Source organism: Oncorhynchus keta, chromosome 16 (genome assembly GCF_023373465.1).
Source record: "Oncorhynchus keta strain PuntledgeMale-10-30-2019 chromosome 16, Oket_V2, whole genome shotgun sequence".
Classification (NCBI taxonomy): domain Eukaryota; kingdom Metazoa; phylum Chordata; class Actinopteri; order Salmoniformes; family Salmonidae; genus Oncorhynchus; species Oncorhynchus keta.
In genome coordinates this window covers 3,494,804-3,519,164 of record NC_068436.1, presented here as the reverse complement: position 1 = coordinate 3,519,164, position 24,361 = coordinate 3,494,804, and the positions used below count along the sequence as shown (strand labels likewise).

At 43.4% G+C, this 24,361-nt stretch overlaps 1 protein-coding gene across 1 annotated transcript in view; it reads left to right on the top strand.

Annotated features, from left to right (window-relative positions):
• LOC127907881 (uncharacterized) overlaps positions 1-24,361 on the top strand; it is a 61,798-nt gene that overhangs the window by 9,239 nt on the left and 28,198 nt on the right. The window contains exon 2 of the mRNA XM_052464335.1: positions 12,314-12,457. Coding sequence (XP_052320295.1) covers positions 12,314-12,457 — 144 coding nt within the window. The remainder of the gene's footprint in view (positions 1-12,313; positions 12,458-24,361) is intronic.

The following is a 24,361-nucleotide window of genomic DNA, read 5'->3' as shown; positions in this document are numbered from 1 at the left end:
GACGACTGAAGTATGAGGAGGCCAGATGGTATCAGGAGGAATGGTAGCCAAACAGAAGTGCATATAATCCCAGTGTGAAAACCCAAAGTCCCTCAGCAGTCACGGCCAAAACTAACACACCTCAATTTCCCCCGTGCCCTAGTCGTTGTATGTTTAGAATCCCTCCACCTCTTTACGGCATGAGGTTATATTACAGGAGGGGAAAGGCGTAGGAAAGGAGACAATGATATGTACATGTGCATTTTTCTTCTCCAGGGGTTGTACGTGCGAAGCGTCTCAGAGTTGCAGTGCTCACTTTGTAAAGAGACATTTACATTACATTTACATTTAAGTCATTTAGCAGACACTCTTATCCAGAGCGACTTACAAATTGGTGCATTCACCTTATGACATCCAGTAGAACAGTCACTTTACAATAGTGCATCTAAATCTTAAAGGGGGGGGGGGGTGAGAAGGATTACTTATCCTATCCTAGGTATTCCTTAAAGAGGTGGGGTTTCAGGTGTCTCCGGAAGGTGGTGATTGACTCCGCTGTCCTGGAGACAACTTGAAAGATTGGTAGGTGGCGGACAAGATCCCGAACGCTGCTGTGTGCGTCACAGCACAAGAACAAGACAGACCGAAAGAGAGAAAGAAAGAGAGAGAGAGAGAGAAAGAAAGTAAAGTGATGCCCTCACAAACCAACCCTCTGCAGAATTAAATGGACGACTGTTTCAAATCTTGAACCTTTCATTGGGGGCCAGACAGCACGAGAGTGCAGAGCGGTTTGTGTTATCAAGCAGTGCAACGCGTCTGTGTCCCAGAGGTTCAGTCTGATAGCTTGTCCAATCAGTGGAGAGGTGGAGGAAGGAGGTGGGAGGTGTCGCCATCAGCGAGCTATTTTAGCTCCCACCATGATTCATATGTCAAACACCTTCCTGATCACAGATGCACGGAGAAATAGAATGGGTTGAGTGAAGTTGGAGAAGGCACCCTTAGATTTTGGCCAAAGGAATTGCTTTTCAGAAAAATGCTAAGGAAATGGGTCATTTTTATCAGTCAGGTTGCAAAGTCAATATTTGCCTAACGAACAACATGGTGGCTCAGAGTCAGCACTCACTGGGCACACACTGTTTGAATCAACGCTGTTTCCATGTAATTTCAAATGAATTACCTCGAACCAACGTGGAATAGATGTTTAATTGATGTCTGTGCCCAGTGGGAATGTCAAGTGTATCCTATTAAATCATTATTAGCTTTTCCATGATTTCTTATATCAGATACCACATTAAATGCAAATGTGGGACTCGGGGCTCTTCACAGATTCGTACAGTCCTATGGTTATATGGCATACAGTGGGGCAAAAAAGTATTTAGTCAGCCACCAATTGTGCAAGTTCTCCCACTTAAAAAGATGAGAGGCCTGTAATTTTCATCATAGGTACACTTCAACGATGACAGACAAAATTATTATTTTTTAAATCCAGAAAATCACATTGTAGGATTTTTAATGAATTTATTTGCAAATTATGGTGGAAAACAAGTATTTGGTCACCCACAAACAAGCAAGATTTCTGGCTCTCACAGACCTGTAACTTCTTCTTTAAGAGGCTCCTCTGTCCTCCACTCGTTACCTGTATTAATGGCACCTGTTTGAACTTGTTATCAGTATAAAAAACACCTGTCCACAACCTCAAACAGTCACACTCCAAACTGCACTATGGCCAAGACCAACGAGCTGTCAAAAGTACACCAGAAACAAAATTGTAGACCTGCACCAGGCTGGGAAGAATGAATCTGCAATAGGTAAGCAGCTTGGTTTGAAGAAATCAACTGTAGGAGCAATTATTAGGAAATGGAAGACATACAAGACCACTGATAATCTCCCTCGATCTAGGGCTCCACGCAAGATCTCACCCCGTGGGGTCAAAATGATCACAAGAACGGTGAGCAAAATTCCCAGAACCACACAATGTGATTTTCTGGATTTTTTTCTTCTCATTTTGTCTGTCATAGTTGAAGTGTACTTATGATGAAAATTACAGCTATGATGGCCTCATCTTTTTAAGTGGGAGAACTTGCACAATTGTTGGCTGACTAAATACTTTTTTGCCCCACTGTATGTTGTTTGCCAACACAATATCCTAATATGATTTCCTAACCTGTCCATTATGTCCTCATTAAATGCAATCAAGCAGGAAACTCTGGGTTCTTCACAGATTCATACAGTCGTATGATTGTATTAACTATTGTTATTAATCTCATATGGCACATGTTATTTGCCAACACAATTTTCTAATGCAATTTCCTAACCTGTCCATTTGGTCCTCATAATATGCATTCAAGCAGGAAGACAATAACATGCAGAAGTATGAAGCAATTTGGCCCTAGTCTGCATGTTCGGCCTGCTGAATAGTGTCCCGAGTGTCACTTCATGGTCCCTGCCACAAAAAACACACACACACACTCCCTTTGCTACACACACAGTGTCATTTTACTGTCCCTGCAGTAGCTCAGGGCTATGCTGGGTGTGACAGAGCGGTCACAGTGGCTACCCACAATTCCAATCTCCATCCATATTATCCACATGGTCACATCTATGCGAGTCACCTGTTCTGTTTTCTGGGATGTTTTTCTAAAGTAATGCTGACTCAGGTTTCGATTAGTCCTTCGATTACACTTGCGCGCGCGCACACACACACACACACACACACACACACACACACACACACACACACACACACACACACACACACACACACACACACACACACACACACACACACACACACACCCCTCTGCTACACTTATCACAACCCATGATTAGTGGGTCCACAAAGGAAGAGTCGACAGATTTCAGAGTGAGGTGAGCAAGGCCATACAACAAGGCCCTCGCCGACTGAAATCACATCCCAATGACACCCACTACAGTACGCAGAGAAGGGCAGTATTTCTGTTACATATATTTCAAATATGTATTTCAATTACTTCAGATTATTTTGTCATTTGTATTACACTAGGATGAACTGCACTGCTATCTACACTGAGTGTGCAAAACACTAACCAGGTGAATCCAGGGGAAAGCTAGGATCCCTTATGGATGTCACCTGTTAAATCCACTTCAATCCGTGTAGATAGGAATAAAGGATCATTTTTAAGCCTTGAGACAACTGAGACATGGATTGTGTATGTGTGCCATTAAGCGGGAATGGGTAAGACAAAATATTTAAGTGCCTTTGAATGAGTTATGGTAGTAGGCAACATATCACATTCATAGCAAGTAAAGCATTTCTGTAACTGTTACTGAGAATGTTGTTGCTTTTCGGGCCAGCTAAAAGGTAAATGTATTTCTGTACTTGAAATTATACAAAACACATGCATTTTAATTGAATACATTTCAAAATACAATAATTTTGTAGTTTGCCACTTTGGTGGGAAAATGTTGATGCGACTAAATCATTGTGCGACGGTTGTCAAAAATATCCATTGTGGGTTATTATCAATCTGTTCATTTCAATCGTCCACATAGATTTCGTGGACAAAAATGTGCCAACGAGCAGAAAAAGAGTCCATTGAGCATTAATAAGAGATGCAGCGAAGGAAGTCTGTAACTGATTTATTTCGAGCCCATTGTCAATTCTCATTCGCTATTCTGCCATTAAAAGGCTAGTGAAGCGGAGGATTGTCTGAGAGAAATCACTTTGGTAGCACTATCACTTGCATAGACAGGTATTCAATACAAACACGGTAATCAGATGGCCTACCCTGCCTAAAACCAACAGAACGATCACATTCACTACATACTTACAGTACTTTCCCTAGCCTCATATAGTGTACAACCTTGTGCCGTACCGTGATTTACATTAATGCGACGACAGCTATTCATTGAATAATTACATACCACGGTCAATTATTAAGTGATTAAATTAATCATATAACAATTAATGAAGTATTAAAATCTGGGGCACCACGGGAAGTTACCGTTTCCAGAATTAACTAAAAAAATATCAGAAAGTATAGAGACAATCTGTCATCCATCAGTCATTTGCTCCTATTTCAGTCTCATTCTGAACGTTGTAATATCCTATAAATCTGCACGAACCCTTGTCTCCATGATGAATCAGCTTACACATATTGGCTTAATTATTTATTTACTAACTAAGGAAATAATCACACAGAAATACATAAACACACACACAGGATAGATTATACACTGATTACGAACATGATGCAATGAAAAGTCCCTAGTGGACTAACCCGATATGATGGCTTGGTACACAATGAAAAGGGGTGGGGAAGGAAAGAGCGGGAGAAGGAGAGACAAAGGAATTCAACTATCGTACATTCAGTTGAATAATACACTCATCGTAAATATGGATATATAGCACCCTAAAAACCGCTTATTCGGATTTAGAAATGCAATGTACAGTTGAAGTCGGAAGTTGACATACACTCAGGTTGGAGTCATTAAAACTTGTTTTTCAACCACTCCACATACAGTATATTGGTCCGCTAACACAGGACTAGTAAATGAATTTATGTATATACAGTTGAAGTTGGAAGTTTACATACATCTTAGCCAAATACATCGAAACTCAGTGTTTCACAATTCCTGACATTTAATCCTAGTAAAAATTCCCTGTCGTAGGTCAGTTAGGATCACCACTAACCACTAGGCAGGGTAGCCTAGTGGTTAGAGCATTGGAGGTGGGGTTATCGACAACACTCTGACAATACTTTAATTATTAATGAGCGTAACTGATGATTTGAAGCATCAATGTATTTTCTATTACCAAATCAATACAACTGAATAGACAGAATGTGTTCTCTCTCAATCTAAGATGCCATGCTTTAGATAACAATGTCACCAAACCTGTGCATCACATTAATGCTGAATCACTCCTTCCAACCCCTGTGCTCTCAATTGTCAGAACCTATACAGCCATTTTTTCCGAGACAATACTCAAATACCCTTTCAGAAAAGTATGACTGCAGACCATAATCAACTGCTGATTCACTGTGTGAAGATTCAATTGTGTGCATCCAATTATTGTGTCCCATTTCGACATGTGAGAAATGTGGCTGTTTTATGATTGTGCTTCCATCTTGCCTCCAAGGTGGCTAATACATCACTGCTGTAATGGATTACTCAGCCCCAAAAACATCGTCACTAAAAAATGAAATGTTCAAAGCATTTTATTTTTATCGCCCATTTTTAAATGAGTGTGTCTGTGTGTGTGGTTGTCCTTGAGCCGCTACCCAGATAAAGTAATGTCACTTTTGTTCAATTTGAAATGATTCTTTACGTTCAAGGATTTTTTGGTTTGTTTTGTTTGTTTCATCCGCAATTTCAAACGGATACAAATTCGGCATAATATACTTTTGGTGTAGAATTATGTGGATTGAAAGAGTTTTGAATCAAGTTGTTTATATATCAAGGTACATAAATGAAAGACCAGATGTCTTTGGTGTTTTGTAGAATATTACAACAACAACCGATTTCAGTGGAGTTGCAGTAAATGGCCGACTTCAGTTGGACTGAGCTGAACTTGCCTTCAACGTTTAGAAATCTAAATGTACTTCTTGCTTACAATTGACATCTGCACAATTAGACAGGTCTCCTTTTCAATCTCTTTCACATTTTGAGCATGTGGAAGCTGCTGAGGGGAGGCCGGCCATACTAATATCTGGAACGGAGCAAATGGAATGGCATCAAACATATGGAAACCATGTGTTTAATGCATTTGATACCATTCCACCTATTCCGCTCCAGCCATTACCATGAGCCTGTCCTCCCCAATTACGTTGGCACCAACCTCCTGTGGTTTTGAGCCTTCTGTGTTGTAAACAGAATCCATTATTTGACATGTCATGAACTGAACAGAACCACTTTGACTGACTTAAAATGATTTATTGAGTGCATTAGGAATATGAGTGCATTAGGAATATGAGTGCATTAGGGACATGTGCATTTAAAAAAATGTGTTTTAATTTTATTTGGATGCCCATTAGCTGTTGCAAAAGCAGCAGCTACTCTCCACACAACTTGAAACATGACCTAATACATAACATTAGTAGACAAGAACATCTCAAGGACAAAACTACATAAAAACATTTTTTTTAAGGCACACGTAGCCTAAATATCAAAACATACACACTATCTAGGTCAAACTTCTGACGGATGTGTAGCGATTTAGGGATAAGTAATGCATTAGGGATGTGTGGTGTATTAGGGATGTGTGTTGCATTAGGGATCTGTGGTGCATTACAGATGTGTAGAGCATTACGGATGTGTGGTGCATTGGGGATGTGTAGAACATTAGGGATGTGTAGAGCATTAGGAATGTGTGGTGCATTAGGAATGTGTGGTGCATTAGGGATCTGTGGCGCATTGTGGAAGTATGGTGCACTAGGGATGTGCGGTGCATTACGGCACCGACAGAGATGGCCGTCTCGCTTGGCGTTCCTAGGAAACTATGCAGTATTTTTATATATATTTCTTACATTGGTAACCCAGGTAATGTTAGGTTTTATTACATACAGTTAGGAGGAACTACTGGATATAAGAGCAACGTCAACTCACCATCATTACGACCAGGAATACGACTTTCCCAAAGCGGATTCTCTGTTTTGCCCACCACCCAGGACAATGGATCGGATCACAGCCGGCGAACCAAAACAACGATGCTGTAAAAGGGGCAGACAAAACGGTCTTCTGGTCAGGCTCCGGAGACGGGCACATCGCGCACCACTCCCTAGCATACTACTCGCCAATGTCCAGTCTCTTGACAACAAGGTTGATGAAATCTGAGCAAGAGTAGCATTCCAGAGAGACATAAGAGACTGTAACGTTATTTGCTTCACAGAAACATGGCTCACCCGAGACACGCTATCAGAGTTGGTACAGCCAGCTGGTTTCTTCACGCATCGCGCCGACAGAAACAAGCATCTTTCTTGTAAGAATAGGGGTGTGTGGGGGGGGGTGTATGCCTTATGATTAACGAGACGTGGTGTGATCATAACAACATACCAGAACTCAAGTCCTTCTGTTCACCTGACTTAGAATTCCTCACATGACCGAATACAAACAGTGTAGCTATTCCCCCCACAAGGCAATCAAACAAGCTAAGCGTATAGAGACAAAGTACAATCACAATTCAATGGCTCAGACACAAGAGGTATGTGGCAGGGTCTACAGTCAATCACGGATTACAAAAACAAAACCAGCCCCGTCGGGGACCAGGATGTCTTGCTCCCAGACTTACTAAACAACTTCTTTGCTCGCTTTGAGGACAATACAGTGCCACTGACATGGCCCGCTACCAAAACCTGTGGACTCTCCTTCACTGCAACCGACGTGAGTAAAACATTTAAATGTGTTAACCCTCGCAAGGCTGCAGGCGCAGCCGCGTCCTCCGAGCATGTGCAGACCAGCTGGCTGGTGTGTTTACGGATATTAAATCTATCCTTATCCCAGTCTGCTGTTCCCACAAGCTTCCAGAGGGCCACCCTTGTTCCTGTTCTCACTTCTGTCATTATGAAGTGCTTTGAAAGACTAGTCAAGGACCATATTACCTCCACCCTACCTGACACCCTAGACCCACTCCAATTTGCTTACCGCCCTAATAGGTCCACAGACGACGCAATCGCAACCACACTGCACACTGCCCTAACCCATCTGGACAAGATGAATACCTATGTGAGAGTGCTGTTCATCAACTACAGACCCTGGGTCTCAACCCCACCCTGTGCAACTGGGTACTGGACTTCCTGACGGGCCGCCCCCAGGTGGTGAGCGTAGGTAACAACATCCCCACCCCGCTGATCCTCAACACTGGGGCCCAACAAGTGTGCGTTCAGAGCCCTCTCCTGTACTCCCTGTTCACCCACGACTGCGTGGCCATGCACGCCTCCAACTCAATCATCAAGTTTGCAGACGACACTACAGTGGTAAGCTTGATTACCAACAACGACGAGACTGCCTACAGGGAGGAGGTGCCTTCGGAGTGTGGTGTCAGGAAAATAACCTCACACTCAACATCAACAAAACAAAGGAGATGATCATGGACTTCAGGAAACAGCAGAGGGAACACCCCCCTATCCACATCGATGGGACCGTAGTGGAGAGGGTAGAACGTTTTTAAGTTCCTCGGCGTACACATCACGGACAGACTGAATTGGTCCACCCACACAGACAGCATAGTGAAGAAGGCGCAGCAGCGCCTCTTCAACCTCAGGAGGCTGAAGAAATTCAGCTTGTCACCAAAAGCACTCACAAACTTTTACAGATGCACAATCGAGAGCATCCTGGCGGGCTGTATCACCGCCTGGTACGGCAACTGCTCCGCCCACAACCGTAAGGCTCTCCAGTGGGTAGCGAGGTCTGCCTAATGCATCACCGGGAGCAAAAACAACCTGCCCTCCAGGACACCTACACCACCCGATGTCACAGGAAGACTATAAAGATCATCAAGGACAACAACCACCCGAGCCACTGCCTGTTCACTCCGCTATCATCCAGAAGGAGAGGTCAGTACAGGTGCATCAAAGCAGGGACTTAATATAATGTTTACATACCCTACATTACTCATCTCATATGTATATACTGTACTCGATACCATCTACTGCATCTTGTCTATGCCGTTCTGTACCATCACTCATTCATATATTTTTATCTACATATTCTTCATCCCTTTACACTTGTGTGTATAAGATAGTTGTTGTGAAATTGTTAGGTTAGATTACTCGTTGGTTATTACTGCATTGTCGGAACTAGAAGCACAAGCATTTCGCTACTCACTTTAACATCTGCTAACCATGTGTATGTGACAAATAAAATGTGATTTGATTTGGATGTGTGGTGCATCACGGATGTGTAGAGAATTAGTGATGTGTAGTGCATTAGGGATGTGTGGTGCATTAGGGATGCGTAGTGCATTACGTATGCGTGGTACATCAGGGATGTGTGGTGCATTAGGAATGTGTGGTGCATTAGGAATGTGTGGTGCATTAGGGATGTGTGGTGCCTTAAGGATGTGTGGTGCATGAGGGATGTGTGGTGCCTTAAGGATGTGTGGTGCATGAGGGATGTGTGGTGCCTGAGGGATGTGTGGTGCCTGAGGGATGTGTGGTGCCTGAGGGATGTGTGGTGCCTGAGGGATGTGTAGTGCATTAGGGATGTGTGGTGCCTGAGGGATGTGTGGTGCCTGAGGGATGTGTGGTGCCTGAGGGATGTGTGGTGCCTGAGGGATGTGTGGTGCCTGAGGGATGTGTGGTGCCTTAGGGATGTGTGGTGCCTGAGGGATGTGTGGTGCCTGAGGGATGTGTGGTGCCTGAGGGATGTGTGGTGCCTGAGGGATGTGTGGTGCCTGAGGGATGTGTGGTGCCTGAGGGATGTGTGGTGCCTGAGGGATGTGTGGTGCCTGAGGGATGTGTGGTGCCTGAGGGATGTGTGGTGCCTGAGGGATGTGTGGTGCCTGAGGGATGTGTGGTGCCTGAGGGATGTGAATGCCTGAGGGATGTGTGGTGCCTGAGGGATGTGTGGTGCCTGAGGGATGTGTAGTGCATTTGGATGTGACCTGGTGCCTGAGGGATGTGTGGTGCCTGAGGGATGTGTGGTGCCTTAGGGATGTGTAGTGCCTGAGGGATGTGTGGTCCTGGGGATGTGTGGTGCCTGAGGGATGTGTGGTGCCTGAGGGATGTGTGGTGCCTGAGGGATGTGTGGTGCCTGAGGGATGTGTAGTGCATTAGGGATGTGTGGTGCCTGAGGGATGTGTGGTGCCTTAGGGATGTGTAGTGCCTGAGGGATGTGTGGTGCCTGAGGGATGTGTGGTGCCTGAGGGATGTGTGGTGCCTGAGGGATGTGTGGTGCCTGAGGGATGTGTAGTGCATTAGGGATGTGTAGTGCCTGAGGGATGTGTGGTGCCTGAGGGATGCTAGTGCATTAGGGATGTGTAGTGCATTAGGGATGTGTGAGCCTGAGGGATGTGTGGTGCCTTAGGGATGTGTAGCCTGAGGGATGTGTGGTGCCTGAGGGACGTGTGGTGCCTGAGGGATGTGTGGTGCCTGAGGGATGTGTGGTGCCTGAGGGATGTGTGGTGCCTTAGGGATGTGTGGTGCATTAGGGATGACTCATTTCATTCTTAGAAGAAAAATAAAAACACTTGAAAAGTTATGACAACAGACTGATTGCAAGATGTGAATGGATTGCGTAGCTCTGAAGCTCTCTCGCTCCAGGAATTAGCAATTCTTTTGCATGTAGACCTGTGACTAATGTGTGTTTCTGTGCATGCGTGTGTGTAGGCTGATGTCAACCGAAAAGCACCAGTCTGGGATGCATGTGTGTGTGGGTTTTCACCTGCGAGCCCCATACTGCGCATTGAAGTACTCAAGGAGAAGTGGGGCTGGAAGCTAGCTTTTCCTGTTTCTCTATTTCTGTCTGCCTACATGTGCTAAACTACCCCCCCCAACCGTACTCCACTCATCTTATCTCAGCCTGTGGCTCTGTGAGCTAGTCATCTTATCTCAGCCTGTGGCTCTGTGAGCTAGTCATCTTATCTCAGCCTATGGCTCTGTGAGCTAGTCATCTTATCTCAGCCTGTGGCTCGGTGAGCTAGCCACTCGTCCCCCACATCAGGCAACAGCCCTGGCGCACACACACACACAGCCTGGGAATGTAGCCCACACACACATCCACTAATCCAGGCCTACATCCTGCTACTGTAAGTAAAAATAATAGAACATTTTGTCACTAAGACCTTCAGAAGATAGATAAATGTTACGCTACAGTCAGTTGAGATGGTGATGAAGAAAAACATGTCACTAAATTCAGTGAATTACTGAGGGCTAATGAAAATATCCAACTACCTGAAGATTCCACATTCAATTCTGTTCTGGAGGCACCTAATCTGCACCCATTTCATTTCTGTCACCCCTCATTAAAATCAACAGTGCCTCTACAGTAATTTCCTTTCTTCTAAAAATATATCCTATGAGTTCAGATCTGTCTCTCTCTGTCTCTCTGTCTCTCTGTCTCTCTCTGTCTGTCTCTGTCTGTCTCTCTCTGTATATATATATAATGAGATATATATATATAAAAAAATAATCATGAGTGTCAGAAGCTGAGGCTGTAATAGACCGTGACTGTTGAAGCAGAGAAAGAACTCAATCAGACCATCATAAGAGTGTTCCTCTGCCATTTTCCTGGAGTCTGCGTTTAAAGGGACATTTCACTCATAAATTAAGGGTCATTTCACTTAAAACCAGACACCTGGTTTCAGTGTTTATTTTTTACAGTAATTTGGGATTGAGGCATATTTATGTCTACGCGACCGTAGGTGTGCATCGTGGTTTCATCCTGACTGTAGACTACCTCAGAAGTCTTGATTTGATTTGAAAGCGTAAGGTCCCTTTAAATGTTTTACTCTGTACATCCTCACCTCAAACTCTTGCCAATCCTATCCCTATTCCATACCCTATTCCTCCCCATCTCCAAGGCTCTACATTAGTTTCAGAACGGACTTATCAATTTCATCGGCAAACCCAGCATCCCAAACAGATTTCTTGCATATCTCTTGTTTTCACATTGTGTCTGTTGCCATATTAATTACGCTGCCTCACTCTCGCCATGGTAACGGCTTGTATTCTCTAATGAATCGCAGCCCGCCTGGGCTCCCGTCATGATTTATGTCTTGAAAACAAACGGCTCGTTTGTGTTGTCAATGAGCAAGAAAATGGTGTTCTTGTTGTTCTGTTCCCAGTAACAATATGCTCCTTATTGTTATATTGTTAACCTGTGTGTGTCGACAATTAGCATTTCGGTCTGAGGACTTGCAGGATTGTTGCACGAACCTGGTTTCCTTTGGCATACGTATGTCATTAACCTTCGTGTGAGGTGACAATTAGCCTTTTTTTCCCCGAGAACTTCAACCATGGCGAAACCTGAAAGTTTTACGGACTCATTGGTCGTTTTTTTAAAATCTTGCTATGAGATGGATGGATAACTCCCTAATAAGGTGACATACTGTACAGGATTTTCCGTGAAGTTGTCCTGTCAGACTGTTGCGTGAGATTGGATGTTATGATCCTCAGATTCCTACTGCAAGACTCATGAACCTCAGAGTGAGTTTAATCCACGTGAAGCTAGACACACCCAGAAGAACAATTGCTCCCGACTCTGGCAATTTCATTTGCCGCTCTACTTGTGCTATTTGTTTTTCTTCGGATGTTCTTTCCAACAGTCCTGGAGGATAGACGGAGCCTAAGATTGATGGACTCTGTCTTTTTCTCAACCTCCTCTGGTATGTGGATCGTGATGATATGCATGCGGCCGTCAGAAGACCCTCTACCTGAAGTGTGGAGCGAAGGCCCTGGCTGGAAGTCGGAGCCTGGAGCTAGAGTTGGGACCCATGCCCTGTGTTGATGTTAGCCCATGGGGCTGGAGGGCTTGCATCGGGTTCAGTGCGTACGTGCCCAAAAACGTACACACGCACACATGGCTGTCCATATGTTATGATTCCATGCATGTGAGCATGAGCACGTGTGTGTGTCCACACGTGTATGCAAGTGCACACATGTACGGACACACACACACACACACACACACACACACCCCTAAAGTACACGTACTCAAACATAAAGATTGCATATACTTTCGTCATAATACCCACTCGTCTCACCATATCCATCAAACAATTCACCTTAGTCTCCTTCTTCTGAATGATGACATTCAGCACAATTCATAAAAGGAAATAATGCCTTTTGGAGAAACAGTGGAAGGAACAAGCAAAATCCCTCATCATTCTTCACCTGTCTGAGTTTTTCGAGGATCAATTTTCGATTTGACGAGATTACGACGGGCTACTAAAAGAATCAAGCCACGGCATTACGGGATCATGTCGCACTTAACCCTCATTACATTCCTGCCATCACGTAATTGTACGATCATCACATTTTCCCATCTGTGGATTAGAGGCACTTTGCCTTGCACCCTAGTCACTTTAGCACACTACTGTTGACCAGAGCCCTATGGCCAATAGTACACAATGTAGTACACCCCCAGTCTGCGCACCAAACTGATTACGTTGTAACCCCAATTATGTTCATCAAAATCTATAGGAACACGGGAGTAGTACAACAACAGTGCTGGCTTTTGTTTATAGCTCGTCCAAAATGTATTAATGCACCCTGAAGACACTGGTGCGGTTCCAAAACACACTACGCTGTACGCTTGAGCTTGATTAGTACAGGTACGTGAGGCTAACCGTAAGCCTACAACCTCTGGAGGGGGTTGGTTGGGATTCACTGAACTCTGTTTGGAGAGTAACAACAGTGAACAGGAAGTTTATTAACTTCATGAACTAAACTCTGTTGAAAGTTGTGATGTAAAAGTCAGAGACTTCATTGGAATGGGTTTCAATCTCAGTTTCAATGGATCTTTGAACAAGAAGAATATTGATAGCGATTCCTTTTCACATCAAACATAATTTCACTTGTTTGATGAAGACACCACCGTTATATAAAACATTGAAGGGTAAAGCATTTCTTGAAAACAATTCAACTTTTTTTTCCTATCCGTCTGACCTGTCCCCCAAAAAAAGATGATCTACATACTGAAGAGATACTGGACTGACCACTCTAACAATGGGAAAAAATGACATCAAAAGGTGGAAGACAGGCGTGAGCAGGTGGGGAATATTTTGGCCAAAGAGAGGGCCGATACGCGCGTGAACAACCCCGGGGGAAAAACTCAGTTTTCAAATATTTGTTCTCAAAGTTGCCGGAATGACACTTGCAATCCACTAATATCAATACATTCGTACAAACCTGAACATTACAAAACGTATATCCTGGTCAGGTCACATTGTCCGGACAAACTCCGAGCCCTATCAGAACAGGGCACCCGAACAGTTATCCTCTTTAGACCAAGCCCCAGACCCAACTATATTACTCCCTATAGACGTTTGTTTGTGTGTATGGGATGTTACATTTGAGTCCAATACTAATAGGAGCTGGCGCACTGCCACAACACATATTACACACACTAATAGCTGCATAATCAATTATGAAACCCATTCTAATGGCAGTCTTCTGAAAAAGTAGACACCGAACAAATATAGAAACGCAACATCTACAGTTTTGGTCCCAATGTTTCATGAGCTGAAATAAAAGATCCCGGAAATGTTCCAATACGCACAAAAATCTTAGGAGGAGCATTTATAATAAAGCCCCATTGTGGGGTAAACTGCACCCCTGCCCAGTCATGTAAAATCCATAGATTAGGGCCAAATTAAGTTTTTTAATTTGACTGACTTCCTTATATAAACTGTATCTCAGCAAAATATTTGAAATTGTTGCCTGCTGCGTTTACATTTCTGTTCAGTATAATAACAGGGCTAAGGGCCAATCATCGGCAGCAGACAATGCAGAGGTGGCGCTGACAAGTTTCTCCATTTAGACAGTGAATTTCATCCAAATGAGAATCAAGGACATGAGTTTAGGACGTTGCTTGGCGACGGACTACATTTTTGGTTGTGTGTGGGACACTTTAAAAAGACCCAATCGGTGACATTTACAGCCGTTTTGGATCCTTTAAATGAATTATCATAAGATGTCAAAAACATGGATGTGTAATTTTCAGCAAGCATTAACAAGGAATTATGAGAACATGCTGGAGCGTAGCCATCAATATTGTTTGCCAGGGCAAGGAATGATTCCTTTGGATTACTTGTCAGAGAGAGAAATTGACCAAACGACGAGGTGAACAGAGTGCAGTAGAACTCAGTGCTAATTAACATTAATCAGCAGGCATAATTAATGATGCATTATTCATTATTTTCACAGAGAATGGCACCTGCTCCTCTTGCTGATTTTTTTTTACAAATGAGTCTACCCCACTTTTAGGCCTCACCCCCCTACCCCCCCACACACAAGACAGAGCACTCTCCCTGGGCTACTCTGTCCCTCCACCCCCTCTACCGGGGGCAGAAGAAAACGTGCTCTTTCACGTCCCAAATTTGTTTTCACAATTGGCACACAGAATGGAGGAAAAATAGTGCGCTCTTTGTTTCTTCACAACTTGCACACACTGTACACGTACAGTATATTGAGAAACCAATAGAATGAAACTAAAATAGGCTTCTTTCTCTCTACTAGCAGCGGCAACCTCCGTGATATGTATGGCTTATTGTGGGTGTTTTGACATTTGTCACTTGTCTGTTATTGAGTGGAGTTTTTCTCTTTTTATCCCCTCGTTTTCTACAGTGATTACACTCCATTTTAGAACAAATTACAAGATGCTACAAAAGTGCAATTCATTCATTGTGATGGGGAATTGTCACACTTCTCCCACACAACACATATTCTGGTGGATGAGTTCTAGGGTTATTTTTAGACCGTGTGATCTCTATTTAACAGCTCACAAAGACGAGAACTGACACAGTTGTCGATTTCAAGGCATCTTTTTTTCCCGGAGAGCGTGTGGCGGCAGGATTCCTCTGGTCTCATGTCAGTTCACGCCTTAGTGACCTCATCAGCATCTCTAACACTCTCACTCACACTTTCCTTCCATAAAATAATATGCAATGCAATTTGTTCAGGCGAAATTGAAGTTACCGCACTAACAATACTTGTTGTATTTTCTTCTCAAGGGGGGTTGTAAACTCGATGATACTTTATTTTCTGAAGGGCTGGTTCAAAATGAGTTCGTAACTAATGTAGTTTGTATGGCAGTATTTGAATTGTATAATGATATATCATACACATCTGACACCTGGCACGCCTACAGGTGCAAGGAAACAAAACGAAAGAGAACAATAGCTGGAGCCACTGAGACATTAACATTCAACATACACAAGCACACATCTACTAGATGCAATTACGCCCTTTTCCTTTGGTTCTCTCCTCTTCTCCTGTCCTCTCCTCATCCTCTCCCCCTTTCCTGATCCTCATCCTCCCCTCTCCTCCTGTCACGCCCTGGTCGAAGTATTTTGTGTTTTTCTTCATGTATTTGGTCAGGCCAGGGTGTGACATGGGTTTTTGTATGTGGTGTGTAGCTTAGTGGGATTGTAGCTTAGTGGGGTGTTCTAGGAGAGTCTATGGCTGTCTGAAGTGGTTCTCAATCAGAGGCAGGTGTTTATCGTTGTCTCTGATTGGGAACCATATTTAGGCAGCCATATTATTTGGTTGTATTGTGGGTGATTGTCCTGATGTCCTTGTGCTGTGTTAGTTGACACAAGTATAGGCTGGTTTCGTTTCGTTTATTGTTTTGTAGTGTTTGTGTTGTGTGATTAAACATGGATCGCAATATACACGCTGCAGTTTGGTCCGACTCTCCTTCACCACATGAAAACCATGACACCTCCTCTCATCCTCTCATCCTCTGCTGGCCTGAACGCATAATCTGTTGGAGGGAATTACAGACAGCAAGAGAAGGATGAGTCACACTGACAGAGACGAGAGAGAGAGAACACAAGACAAGGATGTGTGTAGGAAATGTGGTGTCAGACAGAGAGAAGAAGACACTAGAACAAAGACTCGCTGCGGAATGAGAGACGCTAACAATCTGTCTGATTCATAGACAGGGGACAGCATCTCTCTCGTCTTCTTCCTCCCACTTTTCACCAACTCCCTTCCCTCTCTTTGAGGGAAAACAACTGGCATGTTTCTAATTGGCCATTGTGCTGTGTTATAGACAAGACACTGTATAGAAGGCTGTTTATTCTTATGGATAGAATAAATGGCCAGATGACAAGAAGCTTCCATGAGGGGAATCGTAGGAGGTTTGTTTCGTTTTTCCATGTCTTGTATTGAGGTGCTTTGACTGATGTCACGTCAATGCTAATATGGTTAAAATTAGCTAGCTAACCAACAAATGTAACAATCTATTTGAGAGACAGCAAATGGTAATTGTGCAAATTGATTTTTGGTTTCAATAAACATTGGAGACAAAATATAGTATACATGTTGTCAATCTATGCTTAGGCCTCCCAAGTGGCGCAGTGGTCTAAGGCATTGCATTGCAGTGTTGCGAAGTCACTACAGCCTGGGGTTCGATCGGCTTCCGGGTTAAGCGAGCGGGTGTTAGGAAACTCAGTTTGGCGAGTCATGTTTCAGAGGACGCATGACTCGACCTTCGCCTCTCCTGGGCCTGTTGGGGAGTTGCAGTGATGAGACAAGATCATAATCACAAAAGTGGGGAGAAAAAGTGGGTAACAATGTATAATAATACAGAAATACATGTTGCTAAACAACCAGCCCATCTATGTTACGTTCCACTGTTCACACACACATGCACAGGACGCGTGCACACACACACACACACGTTGGCGAGATTAAAGTTTCAGTGTGAACAATCGCTGCGTGACCCCACTTGAGCTGGCTTTGTGTGTTCCTGTCATCTCCTTCAGAGTGGTTTAGATTCTTCACGTTACACTGTCTCCACAACTACAACGTCCCTGTCTGTTTGTATATCGTTCTCACCTGGACACTAGGATGTATCTTGTTGTGTATGCTGAGAAGAGTGTGGACATTGTCAGTGTTTCCCAGTGCTGTCGGTTAAGAACACCTTGAGACAGACTGCTGAATATATTGTCCTGGCAGTTCTAGCATAACATTGAGAATACGTTAAGTCGAAGAGGAGGAAGACAAAGAGGAGGAGGAGGGACAGAGGCAGGCCTGTTCAGAGGAGCAGTAGACACATCTTCCTTCCTCAAAGAAACAGATTTGCTCTCAGGGGAACGCCAGATGTGTCGGTATAGTTAAAGACAATAGCAGAGCTCCCTTCTCAACTCTAACCGTTTTGAAATTCGATTGAGGTCAAATCAAATTGTATTTGTCACACGAGCCGAACACAGCAGGTGTAGAGCTTACAGTGAAATGCTTACTTACGAGCCCTTAACCAACAATGCAGTTCAAGAAATAGAGTTAAGAAAATATCTACTAAATAAAGTAAAACATTTATTAAAAAGTAACACAATAAAATAACAATGATGATGCTATATACAGGGGGGTACCGGTACCGAGTCAATGTGCGGGGTTACAGGTTAGTCGAGGTAATCAATGTAAATGAATGATAATACAATTATTTAATATCAATGAACTAAGATTTCCCCAGCTTTTTCCTTCAGCTTTTCATATTTCCACAGACATTTTACATTCACGTTTAGAACAAGAATCAACATCCATATTGAGTATGATCCATATGTGGTATTCATCATCATCGTTTACCACGATGATTCTCATCTCAATCTAAGCATAAAGTGGACATGATTTAGTGGGAATTTATCCTAGGGCTTCACTGTTTTTACCCCTCAGCCATCATTACACACAAAAAAAATTGAATGCATTTCTGTTCCTTTTCCCTCTTGTGCCAACTGCCAAGCACCTGTTATTCTTCCAACCCAACCTCCAACTGAAAATGAACCTGGGTACAGTTTTGGAAGTGGACATTTTCTCTCACTTGCAAAACTGTACCCAGGCTCATTTTCAGTTGGAGGTTGGGTTGGAAGAATAACAGGTGCTTGGCAGTTGGCACAAGAGGGAAAAGGAATCTACCAGCAGCATACCACCCTGCATACCACTGCTGGCTAGCATCTGAAGCTAAGCAGAGTTGATCTTGTTCAGTTCCTGGATGGGAGACCAGATGCTGCTGGAAGTGGTGTTGGAGAGCCAGTGGGAGGCACTCTTTCCTCTGGTCTAACAAAATATCCCACTGCCCTGTGTAGCGTGCCGTCTTTCGTATGGGACGTTAAACGGGTGTCCTTACTCTCTGAGGTCATTAAAGATCCCATGGCACTTATTGTAAGAGTAGGGGTGTTAACCCTGGTGTCCTGGCTAAATTCCCAATCTGGCCCTCAAACCATCACAGTAACCTAATAATCCCCAGTTTACAATTGGCTCATTTATCCCCCTCCTCTCCCCTGTAACTATTCCCCAGCATATTGCTGCAAATGAGAATGTGTTCTCAGTCAATTTACCTGGTAAAATAACAGATTTTTAAAAAAGTAGGCTTATACCAGTGTTAGCCATGTGTGGTGCAATTTGCCTAGTGACTCACTGTTGTAAATCTTGTCATATTAATCACACTGTAATAACCTGTGACTCTACAGCAGAGTTATTGTCCAGAATTAGCATAATTCAACCGGCATCAACATCTGTTTGTTACATACTTCTGTTCCCCCCCGGCTGCATCTGCGGTGGAAGATGACAGAGCTACTGCTGTGTTAGTCAGACCAGGAGAAATCTGAAATTAAATCGGTGATTTAGATCATTCATATGTGTGAAACATACTTCAACTGATAATAAATAATAAATTGTATTATTCTACCAAACACTGAATAAACAGGGCTGGGATGAATGTCACGGCTCTGAAACACTACTTAGAAAACAACCACACAGCAATAAAGCAACATTTGTGTGATGAAGAGCTTCGCTGATGATTTTGGCTTATTTAACTACTGATAGGGTTTACATGTCATCGTCATTGCCGCCACGTTTGAGATGTTCTCACAGCAGTCGGAATTGTGCACAATGTGTCTGACCCCAGTCACCTTTGACCTCACACACACACACACACTCCTTAGTTGTCAGACAAAAAAATGACACACCAGTGTCACGCCCTTCACATTGACTACTATTATTATTTATATGATATACTTTGGGAAGGGTGAGGAAGCATTGGTTTCTTTTGTGAAGTTTTTACCGTGATAGGAATTAAACAATTTCTTGAATGCATAACATACCAGCAGCAGTGGCTGGAAGAGAAAGAATGGAATTGTATCAGATACCTTAAACACATGGTTTCCATGAGTTGGATACCATGCCATTAATTGTCATTGATTCACATTCCAACTGTTACTATGAGCTGTCCTCTTACTTTCCCCTCACCAGCCACCACCGACGTACCAATCTCTTGTAGGCAAACAAAATCTCTGGCCTCCGTCTCATATGCTTAACTGTGACATTTCTATGCTATTGTCCATATAGGGTTCTGTTATGCATTCAGGAAGAAGGTAGAGGCCAAAGGAAGGACACATACTGTGCATGCCTGATGCGGGGAATGGAGACCCACGCACAATCACCGAACCAGTGGATCGTGTTACTGTGGAAACTAAGGTAAATGAGCCGAGATGGATGTCAGAAGCCATCAGGCCAGCGCGTCGGGGGCAGAACGCCTTGGATTACGTCTACGTGCCAAATGGCACCCTATTTCCTATTTAGTGCACTACCTTTGACCTTTCTCTATACAGGGATTAGGGTGCCATTTGGGAGGCATCCTGCCAGTCTCCTTCACTGCCGAGACCATGTCTGCCCTTTTTCCTGAGGCTCAAGAATGGACGACTGGCTGTCACTGATAGCTACGACACAGGCGCAAAGCTAAAATGTAGACACAAAGAAAATCGAGGTGCACAGGCGCACACTCGCAGCTAAGATAGTGAACAACACACTTAAGCCTTTCACGTTATCACACACCCAACTTAACTCTCCGTCCGTGGCTACTACGATGCACGAACTTGGCAATTTGCCAGCCGGGTCAGAATAGGATCAGGTCCGATCGTACTGGCCAAAATGTAAAAGTCCATTTAAAAAAATGTTTGTCTTCTTAGAGTGGGGGAAAAAAATGGAAAACAGTATGTGAATATTTTTGAGCGGAGATACAGACTTTCTGGGACTGGTTGCCATCTGACTGAGAAAGAGGCCTTTGCGTCGGCACAACCCTGCTCGCAGGTCCTAATCCAGGCACTTGTCATCTCCCGTCTGGACTACTGCAATTCGCTGTTGGCTGGGCTCCCTGCCTGTGCCATTAAACCCCTACAACTCATCCAGAACGCCGCAGCCCGTCTGGTGTTCAACCTTCCCAAGTTCTCCCACGTCACCCCGCTCCTCCGCTCTCTCCACTGGCTTCCAGTTGAAGCTCGCATCCGCTACAAGACCATGGTGCTTGCCTACGGAGCTGTGAGGGGAACGGCACCTCAGTACCTCCAGGCTCTGATCAGGCCCTACACCCAAACAAGGGCACTGCGTTCATCCACCTCTGGCCTGCTCGCCTCCCTACCACTGAGGAAGTACAGTTCCCGCTCAGCCCAGTCAAAACTGTTCGCTGCTCTGGCCCCCCAATGGTGGAACAAACTCCCTCACAACGCCAGGACAGCGGAGTCAATCACCACCTTCCGGAGACACCTGAAACCCCACCTCTTTAAGGAATACCTAGGATAGGATAAGTAATCCTTCTCACCCCCCTTTTAAGATTTAGATGCACTATTGTAAAGTGACTGTTACACTGGATCTCATAAGGTGAATGCACCAATTTGTAAGTCGCTCTGGATAAGAGCGTCTGCTAAATTACTTAAATGTAAATGTCCCCCGTACGAGCTGACAACAAATGTTCCCACGACTTTAAAGGACTTTCCCTGAAGAGTCTCATTTGGTCGTTACCTAACGACTTCGTAGGAATGTTCCAGTGACGTGCAAGGACGGTTTCCAAGAGACCATTCCTTTAATGTCAAAAATAACTTATCCAGAACGTGGTTACCATGTTCTCAGAATGGACAATATTAATGTTCTAGGCACGTTTAATGGGAACGATGCAAGAACATTCCTGTGTTTCAGTCGTCAGGATGTTTCCTGGTGGTCCCAAAGAAATATCCCCCCAAAAAAAAAAAAAAAAGTTTAATTTGTACACTTCACCCCTTGCTACTGTGGCCGAGCCCATCAAGGCCCTGATTGGTCAAACACTGGTCCATTCACAGCTCTTTGTTTGTTGGCAAGGCTAGTGACACACACAAACAATGCTTTTAGCAGACAGTGCTTTCAACATACACTTTGACATACATATGCATGTTCATTTATAGAGTAATTAGTAAAGCTCTGTTAAAAGTACAATCAAGAAAATATATTTTATTGATCCTAGTGATTCAGAAGTTACATTAAAACAGGCTAAAATGCCCCACCAACATTATATCACTATACATAAAGCCCTAAAATTGATGAAATAAGTCAATCAAATCGATGAGAATAGAATAGTCAGATAAACAGACATGGTGGCGCTGCAGAAAGCCCGGAATGCCGTGAACCGGAATGTGGAGTTCAAATCCCGTGTTGATTAATAATTATCGCATAAACGAGCATGTCAAATGCAATCATGTATGTCAAAGTTTGTCAAATGTGTACGTTGAAAACATTATGTTAATTAAAAGCACTGTGTGTTTGTGTCCCTAACCTTGCCAGCAAACAAAGAGCTGTGAATGGATCAGTAGTTTACCAATCAGTGCCTTAATAATGGGCTCGGCAACAGTAACAGGGCTTCATGTGTAATGAAACACTTTTTTAGGGGAGAATGTTTCTTTGGGACCATCAGGTGAGCTGCTGGCAAATGATGCACAGAGAAGTTCCTGCAATGTCCCCATGAAACATGTCTAGAACATGAATATCTTATATTCAATCTGAGAACATGGAAACCAGGTTGATGGAATATTCAACTAAACTGGACACAGGAACGTTCTTACAACAATCCAATGAAACGTGTCTAGAACATTACTTTTGGATATTCTGAGAACATATCAGTCACGTTCTGGGTAAGTTCTGTTTGACAATTATTATTAGCTTTGCCTCTAGGGTGTGAAGGAGCCTATCAGAAACCGTCTAAATCTAACCCCTCACTGGATTAGTCGATCACATTAAGCAACAGGGGGCCATTACCCATAATGCCCAGTCTCTTAAAATCATCCAGGAAAACTTTGCCAGTGTCCCAATACACACTGTACTTAGAACGCATGTCCAATACCGTACTTCATACTACAAATTGTACAAGTTTGTACATTGGAACACAGTTAGGTCACTGACTGGTAGTCAGCATAACATAGAGGAAACTGCCAATAATTTTATGTTGCCCTAAATTAACACACCTTGATGTCTTTGGTTGTTGCTAATTCAGTTAGATTTTAAGAGGATATCATGAATCTCGGACGGAACTATTTGTCACTTGTGTTCACTTTGCTTATCCATGGGGAATGTTTTTTTGCAGTATCATGTGCACATTTAAAGTGCCGTTTAAATACAGTAGGCAACAAATTGTCAATAAAAAAAATCATAACAGTTACACACAGTAATATCAATGAAAGACAGTATCCTGCTGGCTTTACAGGGTGGATAGGAACTTTAACCCAAGCTGTTTAGGAGGGATATCACACGTGGCACAAATGATTGTCTTGTTCTGTTTTTCTCCCGGGTAGTGCCCTATACACACACACAAAATAAAACTAAATCCTATTAGGTGGTACATGTATAAGAAGACAGCATATAGTCATTACAAGCAGTGTAGTTAAGCCAAGAATAACTGTTGAGTGGAGTACAGCCCAGAGTAGCAGCAGATCGTCAACCCAGTTATGAAGCGGGACTAGACCAGTTATCCAGTATCGGCTGACATATTTTGTAAAACACAGGATTTCTATTGGAGGTATTGTATCGAATCTTTTCCATATGTATTACATTCCCTAAATCCCGTAACCACATTTCAAAGGTAGGTACAGTCTCCAATTTCCAAAATTACAATATGAGCCTTTGGCTAATAGAGTACAAAGAGAGACAGATTTCCCTTCCTAGTTATTCCCATCAACTGTCCCAAACAGAGCGATCAATGGGTCTGGGGCTAGAACTCTATCAAAGGCTTTAGATAAGTAATCAAAAATGAGAGCCCAGTAAGCATGTAACTTAGGGCATGTCCAGAATAAGTGAGTCAACGTCCCCTCATCCTGCTTGCACCTCTCATACAGTGGTGAGGTGTCCGGGAATAGTTGATGTAGTTTTACTTTTGAGTAATGTAACCTGTGTATCACCTTAAACTGTACAAGGTTGTGTCTGGCATTCACTGAACTGTGGTTAATATTACTGAGAGCTTCTACCCAGTCCTCATCTGAGCTTTCTGAACCAAGTTCTTGTTCAAAAGCCCTTTTAATAGTGTCTGTGGATACCTCTATGTGGGCCTGTAGCACATCATACAGTCTAGAGACCGACCCTTTCGAATGGGGTTTGGCAAGGATCAAGCTATAACATGTAGGACTATTTGGCTTCATTCCATACTGTGGGATATGTGTCCTTAAGAAATTCCTGATTTGGAGGTATCGGAAAACATGTGGCACGTTGAACTTTCCCTGTAATTGTTGAAATGAAGCTAACTGACCATCTATGTATAGATTACCAATAGTTATGAGCCCCTTCTCCCTCCACTGTGAAAACACCACATCATCCAATGCAGGGCGGAAAGCATGATTCAGGCAAATTGGGCTGACTATGTAAACAGTGGGTATGTTAAGAAAATACCTATACAATATCATCTCTCTCCATCACTCAATACCTAGGTTTACCTCCACTGTATTCACATCCTACCA